This window comes from Bison bison, unplaced genomic scaffold (assembly GCF_000754665.1).
Source record: "Bison bison bison isolate TAMUID 2011002044 unplaced genomic scaffold, Bison_UMD1.0 scf7180017845383, whole genome shotgun sequence".
Taxonomy (NCBI): domain Eukaryota; kingdom Metazoa; phylum Chordata; class Mammalia; order Artiodactyla; family Bovidae; genus Bison; species Bison bison.
Window position 1 is genome coordinate 1,846 of NW_011475956.1, and position 9,313 is coordinate 11,158.

The window sequence follows — 9,313 nt, forward strand, 5'->3', positions numbered from 1 at the left end:
AAAATCTCCTCTAAGACGGGAGTGGCAAACCACAACCTGCAGAGCAAATCCAGGCTGAGGCCGGTTCTGTATAATCTGTGAGCTGAGGAGGGCTTTTACATTTTTTTAAAGGGTAAATAAATCAAAAGAAACAGAATGTTTCATCACCACATATGAAAAGTTCATGCAATTCAAATTTCTAAACTTGAAGAGAATGCAGCCTTGCAGGTCACTTCCTTCTTGTCCAGGGTGGCTTTCTTGCTCAAGAGGATAGTTGAGTGTTGAAGGAGACCAGATGTCCAGGTAAGCCTGAATTCCTATACCCCCATCTGGCTTTTATCCAGCCCTGCTCTAAGGATTTCCAGTTCTTTAATTTCCCAGTGGCTGACTATGCACAGATCTTCCTCCCCACCCCATCTCCAGGGCCTTCTTCCTTTCTCCCCCAGCCTCTTCACACATCAGAGACGTTCCAGAACATCCTAGTCTTTCTCTCTTGTGGAGTGTGTGTGTGTGTGTGTGTATATATATATATATATATATATATTTTGACAACCTACAAGGAAGTCAGAGTATGTTTCATATAAAATAAGCAATTTCAACTGTAAGAAGCAGGTCCCCAGTGAGACGCTCATTCACATAGCATGTCAGTCCACTCACTTTCCTTTATGCAAACTCCTTGATATTTCTTGATGATGTGCATTTAGTTTATTATTTGCCTTCACCATTTTTAACACAACAGAAAAGGGAATTTATTTCCCCTGCATTTTATTTACCTAAAAAGCAACTGAAGAAAAGGGATGATGTGTCTGATGCAAGGAAGTGAAATTGAAAGTGAAATTATGTAAAAAGCAAATAAAGTTCCTGATCAACATAGATACCTGTTTAGTTCAGTCAATCAGTCGTGTCGGACTCTGCGACCCCATGAAACCACAGCATGCCAGGCCTCCCTGTCCATCACCAACTCCTGGAGTCCACCTATACCCATGTCCATTGAGTCGGTGATATACTGACTCTGAAAAAAATGGAAGCTGATGGCAGGTGTTTTCTGAAAATGCTCAGCCTTCATGGATACTACACAAAATAATTACAATGGCAAGAAAAATCAAAAGGCATAGGACAAGAAGAACAAATATTTTGGTATGAGAAATGACCCAGGCTTTGAGTCGGAGGAGCACCTTGAAGGCACAGTTCCTCTCAGCCTCTTTCAGGTCTTGCTTTTGCTTTGCAACCTGCAGCCGTACCTTGTCCAGGTAGTGCCTCTGATCTTCTCCATGGGCGCCTCCCCCCATCTGCCGGAGCATCTGTGCATCAAAGAAGAGCTCGTTGGTGAGGAAGGCGCCCTGGTGTTCCCACTCCAGCCCCTCGATCACGGCCACCAGATGGGCCAGCTGCTCTTTCTGCTCGTCCCCAGAGGCCCGGTTGTTGAAGGCGCAGTACCTCCGCCCGACCTCCCGGACCAGGCTCCTCAGCCTGAGGTTGTCTGTATTTGCCACGTACTCATCCAAGGATCCACCCGCCAAGTCCTCCTTGTGGGTGAAGAGGATAACCATGTACCTCTCGGCTCCTGCCCCAAAGACCTCCTTCATCCTGGTCATGGCCACCACGTCCTGCTCAGTGAAGCGCCCCAGCTGGGTCACCAGCAGCAGCACATGGGGCCCTGGCACTGACAGCAGATAGCAGGACCCAATGTTCTGGTACACCTCTTGATCCTGGGTCCTGGCCTCAAATATGGGGGGCGTGTCCACCACCAGGATGCTCCTCCCATTCCATGTGCCTGTTGCCCTCTGACACTTCCTAGTCACCGACTGGGCCCCCAGCTTGGACTCAAAGACAGGCTGGCAGAGGATGCTGTTCCCAGTGCCACTTCTCCTGCTGCCTGTTTTTCCTACCAGGATGATCCTCAATGAGGAGGAGGGTTCAAAGCCCTGATGTTCTGTAAAAAAAAAAAAAAGAATTTTCTTGTTTTACCATACTAGTGATTCTTCTTTTTTTTTTTTTTTTAATTTTTAATTTTTATTTACTCTTGGAGCAGATAACAAGCTGGCTTAAAACTAAGATCATGGCACCAGTCCCACCATTTCATGGCAAATCGATGGGGAATCAATGGAAACAGTGAGAGACTTTATTTTCTTGGGCTCCAAAAGCACTGCAGATGGTGACTTCAGCCATGAAATTAAAAGATGCTTTCTCCTTGGAAGAAAAGCTATAGCAAACCTAGATGGTGTATTAAAAAGCAGAGACATCACTATGCCAACAAAGATCTATTTAGTCAAAACTATGGTTTTCCCAGTAGTCCTGTATAGATGTGAGAGTTGGACCATAAAGAAGGTTGAGCACCTAAGAATTGATGCTTTCAAACTATGCTCTCCAACTGTGTTGGAAAAGACTCTTGAGAGTCCCTTGGACTGCAAGGAGATCAAACCAGTCAATCCTAAAGGAAATCAACTCTGAATATTCATTGGAGGGACTGATTCCAAAGCTGAAACTCCAATACTTTGGCCACCCGATGCAAAGAAGAGCTGACTCAGTAGAAAAGACCCTGATGTTGGGAAAGACTGAAGGCAGGAGGAGAAGAGGACAAAAAAGGATGAGATGTTTGGATGGCATCATGAACTCAGTGGATGTGAGTTTCAGTAAACTCCTGGAGATGGTGAAGGATAGGGAAGCTTGGTGTGCTGCAGTCCATGGGGTTTCAGAAGAGGACATGACTGAGTGACTGAACAACAACAAGGTGATGAGCATTGTTGTTTCAGTTTCAGGTGTACAGCAAAGTAATTCAGTCATTCCTATATGTGTATCTATTCTTTTTCAAATTCTTTTCTTATTTATATTATTTAGAATATTGAGCAGAGCTCTCTGTGCCATACAGTAGGTCTTTGTTGGTAAAATTAGTGATTCTTAAGATTTTTCTGTCATTGACATTACATGATATCTCATGAAAGCTATGGACCTCTCTCTGCCAAACAGTGATATGAAAATCATACAGATGTTTGCATACAACTTTAGGTGGCTCTTGACTGGTAGGAAGCCCACATTGGGAGCCCAACCTTGGACCCATAGCCAAGAGCCAGAACTGCTACACTATGAAGGATGCTACAAGGACTTCTTCAGGACCAATAAAAACAGAGGTTTTCAGAAAGAAAAGTGATCCTTTGTTTTTCCCATTATGTTACTTAGGCCACTTTTATGCTAATCTCAGGTGAAATTACAAGGAGGTGAGGATAAATCATAAATGATAAAATATTATCATCTGTTTTTCACCCACCAGTTCCCAGGCACACAGACTGCTCATCACAGTCATCTGAACCCTGGGAGTAAAGGAAGTCTCAGATGTTAGAGTCTCAGTGATCTCCCACTGAGGACCAACTGAATATCCCTGGGTTTCTGCTCTTAGGGTAGGGATTTGAATATTGGAAAGTGAGCCTACAGAAGGCTTGTGGTTAATGTCAGGGACAGAGTCTGACAGATGACCCTGGATGGGTGGCTGAAGAAGAGATGATAAGAACGTTAGCAATACATATTTTGGAAAGATCGTTGATGTGGCTGATAGAATTATAGGAAATTATAACAAAAGTGGTGTTGGCGATGGTCACTCTGTACCAAGAGCTAAGTCTTCTAGGGATGAAGAGAGTGAGAATGCAAGGATTTCTGGGGTTCTTATAAGCCCAAATGAATTAAGTTCATTCTAGGATACTAAAATCTGTTATTTTACTCCTTTAACTCTATGTTGGTTCTGCCTTTCCTTAAGTATTCTGGATTTTTTTCAAACACAATTACTAAGTCCCTATAGATGGGGAAACAGTGGAAACACTGTCAGACTTTATTTTTGGGGGCTCCAAAATCACTGCAGATGGTGATTGCAGCCATGAAATTAAAAGACACTTACTCCTTGGAAGGAAAGTTATGACCAACCTAGATAGCATATTCAAAAGCAGAGACATTACCTTGCCAACAAAGGTTCATCTAGTCAAGGCTATGGTTATTCCTGTGGTCATGTATGGATGTGAGAGTTGGACTGTGAAGAAGGCTGAGCACCAAAGAATTGATGCTTTTGAACTGTGGTGTTGAAGAAGACTCTTGAGAGTCCCTTGGACTGCAAGGAGATCCAACCAGTCCATCCTAAAGGAGATCAGTCCTGGGTGTTCTTTGGAAGGACTGACGCTAAAGCTGAAACTCCAATACTTTGGCCACCTCATGGGAAGGGTTGACTCATTGGATAAAACTCTGTTCCTGGGAGGGATTGGGAGCAAGAGGAGAAGGGGAAGACAGAGGATGAGATGGCTGGATGGCATCACTGACTCGACGGATGTTGAGTCTGAGTGAACTCTGGAAGTTGGTGATGGACAGGGAGGCCTGGTGTGCTGCAATTCATGGGGTCACAAAGAGTCGGACACGACTGACAGACTGAACTGAACTCAACTCAACTGATAGGGGAACTTTGGGCTTCCCAGGTGGCGCTAGTGGTAAAGAAGCAGCCTGCCAGTACAGGAGATGCAAGAGACCAAGGTTTGATTCCTGGGCCAGGAAGATCCCCTGGAGGAGGGCATGGGAACTCACCCCAGTATTCTTGTCTGGAAAGTCCCATGGACAGAGAAGCCTGGTGAGCTACAGTCCCAGAGGGTTGCCAAGAGTCAGACACACTCGAAGTGACTTAGCACACACATGAGGAGCCTGTCCTCTTTTCAGCTGAGCACAGGTAGGGAAAAGCATTTTCACAGTTTGGTTCCAAATCCCCTGACTTCTGACCTGAAGTATTGTTTCCACATTTCCCATACATCACCGCACAGGGCAGAGCTTCACACTTGGGTGTGTGGGCTGTGCTAATGGTAGGGAAGATAAACAACAAGATGAAAGTGAAAGTCACTCAGTTGTGTCTAGCTCTTTGTGACCCCATGGACTATACTGGGGCTGCCCTTGTGGCTCAGCTGGTAAAGAATCCGCCTGCAACACAGGAGACCTGGGTTTGATCCCTGGGTTGGGAAGATCCCCTGGAGAAGGGAAAGGACTATACAGTCCATGGAATTCTCCAGGCCAGAATAATGGAGTGGTTAGCTATTCCTTTCTCCAGTGGATATTCCCAACCCAGGGACTGAACCAAGCTCTCCCTCATAGCAGGTGGATTCTTTACCAGCTGAACCACCAGGGAAGCCCAAAGAACACGATAGCTACCTTTTTCTTCTGCAGTTTAAAATAATTGGGTTTCTCCTCTGTCTCAATATTTGAGATCAGGGAGTGGAAGAGGGAAGACAGTGATTTTCCCCTGGTGCCCAGAAAGCTTGAGAATTTGGAGGGTTTCTTACCGTCAGCCATGGTTCCATATCTGCTCCTCTGAAGCCCTTCCATTCACTTCTGGAATAAAAAGAAGAAAGGAATAAAAGCAAGTGTCCTTATAGGAGTTGGTAAGGCCTGAGAACACCTCCACTTTAGACAGCCAAAATAATTATCCTTACATGAGTCATTTCCATTGCTAACTTTCTAACTTATATTTTGCTTTCAAATATCCATATATAACTTTAAGCAAGCCAGGTGATGCTAGGTTATGTTAACACAGTGAACTCTTGCTTTTTTTCCTCATTCTACAGGAAAGCAAGAAATGTTTGAGTACATATCAGTTGATTATCTCCCTTCAAGCTGAAAAGGTGTGAAATATAGAAAGCCTTCCTCTAGGAATGAGAAGCCGGGCTTTTTATTATTTTATTATTATTATTATTAGAATCAGGGTAGGCAAACTTGCTAGACTAGAGAATAAAAGTTGCCTTACTGTAAATGAATAGTGGTTTGTTTGAAGTACCGGGCATTTCCAGTACCAGAAACTATATGTATCAGATGGATATCCCAGTGGCAAAGAGGAAAGTACAATGCACCTTCCACTGGGAGTGTGGAAGTGGGGTCCAGGGCTCCTTTGAGGATGGACATGAGAGGGAGAAGAGGAAGAGGGCCAAACATGGTCACCATCCTTCTTCCCTCTGAGCAGCTGGAGGAAGAGAAACTGGTGCCATGACTGAGGGACAGAAGCAACATTTGGGACAAATTCAGGATAAAGTCATTGCCTGCTCAGTTTTAAATCAAATGTCTTTAAATCAATAGCCACTTTAAAAAATCCCAGTCGATGTCCCCAGAAATTGGCAAAACCATGGAGATAAAGGTTTCATTCAGCTGAGGCATGCTATTGTGTCATTCTTCTTGGTGCTAGAAAAGATGTGTGCATTAGAAAAGGCAATCCTGGAATGTGCAACTATAATTAAGATGAACTCTGAACCTGTATTTTATTTCGTCAATTGTAAAGATTACGCAGTCATGAAACAAACATTTTAAGGAGAACAATACACAGAGGAATGAAATGAATGCCCACCATTTGCAATAAACAAATCTCAGTATTTTGGCATTGTTATTGCTATTCTGTTGTACTGAAAACATTAAAAGAACATTACACATATAGCTCCATTTCTTGATTTTTTGACTCCTCCACTTCCCAGTCTCATTCTCACTCTTCCTTTCAGAGATAATCAGTATTCAGAGATGTTTATGTCTCTTTCTCAATTGTGTATTTACACTTGTACACACATTGGTCTATAGTTAAGATATAGTACTTTTTGGTATTTTAATCTTTTATGGAAGTGACATTATTTATGTAACATTTTATCCAATTCTTTCTTAAAGAACATTTAGAGTTCCAAGTATATCCTTGCTACTACCAAGAGTGCTGCAGAAGAGTCCTGCACACATCTTGTGCACGTGACAATCTCTGGGATGGACAGATTCCACCTGACTAGATGTTGCCAAGTCCCACTCCAGGAGACTTCTGCTATCATGCTGGCAGCAGCCACGTGTGAGCATCCCTCAAATCTTCACTTACACTTGGTAATACTAGATTTTTAATTTTTTGATTACCCTTTGGAGCATACATTAGAGTGTCTTATGTCTTAATTGGTTTAAACTTGCATTTTATTGATTAACATTGAATTCAGAATGGTTTTCATAACTGATTTGCTTATTTAGCTTGATTCTGGTATTCCTACCTTTTTTACATTTTTATACTCACTCAGTCGGGATGCATAGAAATAGCCCCCATTAGGGAAACCATCCCTTGTCACACTGTCAGAATATATTACGATAACTTCTTTCCTTTCCTTTTTCTCCCACACCCCTTTCCCTTCCTTCAGCCCCAGAAGGGCATTTTCCTCACCACCTTTTCCCACATGCTGTCCTTGCCTCTGATAAATTATCCTCCAGCTTTTGCTAAAACTGCAAATTCTCTGAAATTGTTTCTACCTCAGATGAGATTTTCTATATATTTGAATCAGAATATCAAAGTGGTAAAGATGATGAAGATAGTGGTGACAATGTTGATGAACTTTACCATCATAATAATCCTCTGTGCATTTATTTTAAATTTTAAAGTTTCTTTCATGTTCATTATTTTAATTGTTCTTCAAAATTCCCCATGATGTGACCAAGATAGGTATTAAAATTTCTATTAAAATATTGGGAAACTGAACCTTAACTGCTCTGCCCATGATCACACAACTGCCATGGGGCTAAGAGCAAAAAATGGCACATTTTGCCTGCATATTCTCCTAGATTCATCAGGGCAGAAAAGCGATTATAAAGTCAACCAGCCTCTTGGAACATCACATACCATGTTGCCATCCCTGGTCAAGACAAAACTGAAGCCAACAGGCTGGAAGCTTGCTCTAAAACCAACAAAGAGAAGTGTATTGCAAAATTTTGGGTGCATTTTTTATTTTTTAATTCAGCATAAAATTGCAGGGGACAGAAGTTGCTCAGAATGGAAGGATTTCAGTTTTAAACAATCTGGTGTTTTTCTGTGGCTTGATGATCAGTGTGACCCAAATGGAGCTCTGTGGCTGCCACGATGCCATCAAATTTCCAGTTGGTGAGCAGGGGTGCAGCACCATTCTCCTGAACCATCTTCTGAGTGGGTCAGGCCCCCAGGGAGACACAGTCTGTGAAGAACGGATTTTTTGGGGTGGATATTAACAAATACCAAAGTGTCCAGAGACTAGTCAGAAAGGATATTGATGGCGATGCCAAAATGACAGGATATTCAAAGGACTGAATCAAGACTAGGAAGAGATCCGGAAGCATTGTAAACTCTGAGCAATGTGTCAATCGCAGTGTAAACAAAAGTTGGGGAATGAAGAATGGAGGCAGATTTCTTCTCCACAAAGAAAATCGTAATCCTCCCCAAACGGGATCAGGAATCATGAGAGAGATGGTGTGTGAGCAGAGATTATACAGGTATCTGACAGGAACAGCAGGAGGATCGAAGCAAATGAACATCGTGTACCTTCTGATCTTTAAATTGGACGAACCTGATGTTATCTTGACAATACATTATTCTATCAAACCACGGGAAAACGGGCTCTCTCAGGTATGCTGTTTTTGGAAAGGTAAAATTATTTTTCATTTTCCTCAGTCATGAGTCTCTCCTTCAGGGTGTGCCCCGGTCCCTCTGTTTCCCAGAATTGCTGGTTTCGCAGTTTAGCATCATAATTTCATAACACGGCGCTCACAGGGAGTTGACAGCAGACCAAGGGATGGTTCCTGTACACGCTGGGGTCTCTCTACCATAGAATCGAGTTATACATCGTATTGCAGAAAACGTGTGGTGTCTCTGGGGGAGAATGGGGTGGCTTTCAGAAGATCAAGGTCTTGGAACAATGTCCACTGAGAGGTTTCCTTGGGAACACGTGACTCAATGAGGGTACTCGTCCTGTGGAGCCCTAGGAATGGATTCCTGCACCCTGCCATCTCTGGGAGGTGGTGCTATTAGTGACTATTAGTGAAGCTCTATGAAACCCTGTGAAGCTTATGAAAATCAAAGGAGCTAAGAAGTAGGCCACAACACGGAAAAGATCGAAGCCCTGTGGAAAGCGATGGTCTGTGAACGCGGAGTGAGCGGTTCCCAAACCCGCTTCAGCCGCACTGGGAACCTGCAGTTGTCCATGACGCTCTCCATCCGCATCGGGTTTCACTGACGGGGAAGCCCAGAGGCATGGAACCGGTGTGAGGTCGCACCAGAAATCAGTAGGCCTAACTCAACTGCTGGCTCAAGACGCCCTCTCCAGCCCTAGATCCCTTCCTGCTTTCTCCTCGCCACCCACCCCCAACCCCGCCCGCCGCCTCCCCAGAACCCCCAGGATCCCCGCCAGGGTCCCCTTATCAGGCACGGCGCTGCCGGCTGGATGCGGGCGAGTCAGCGGGAGCGCGCGGCCGAAGGTTGCAGGGCTGGACTGTAGAAGGAAGGTGAGGCTGACGGAGGGCGCCCCTTGTCCCCTCCGGGCGGGGAGAAACTGCTGCCGCGGAAACC

At 44.1% G+C, this 9,313-nt stretch overlaps 1 protein-coding gene across 1 annotated transcript in view; it reads right to left on the reverse strand.

Moving 5' to 3' along the window:
* Positions 1–1,008: 1,008 nt before the first annotated feature.
* The window catches only part of LOC104984384 (GTPase IMAP family member 5-like), a 23,300-nt gene continuing 14,995 nt past the window's right edge, over positions 1,009–9,313 (reverse strand). Inside the window, 1 exon segment of the mRNA XM_010834074.1 lies at positions 1,009–1,912. Coding sequence (XP_010832376.1) covers positions 1,035–1,912 — 878 coding nt within the window. The 3' untranslated portion in view covers positions 1,009–1,034.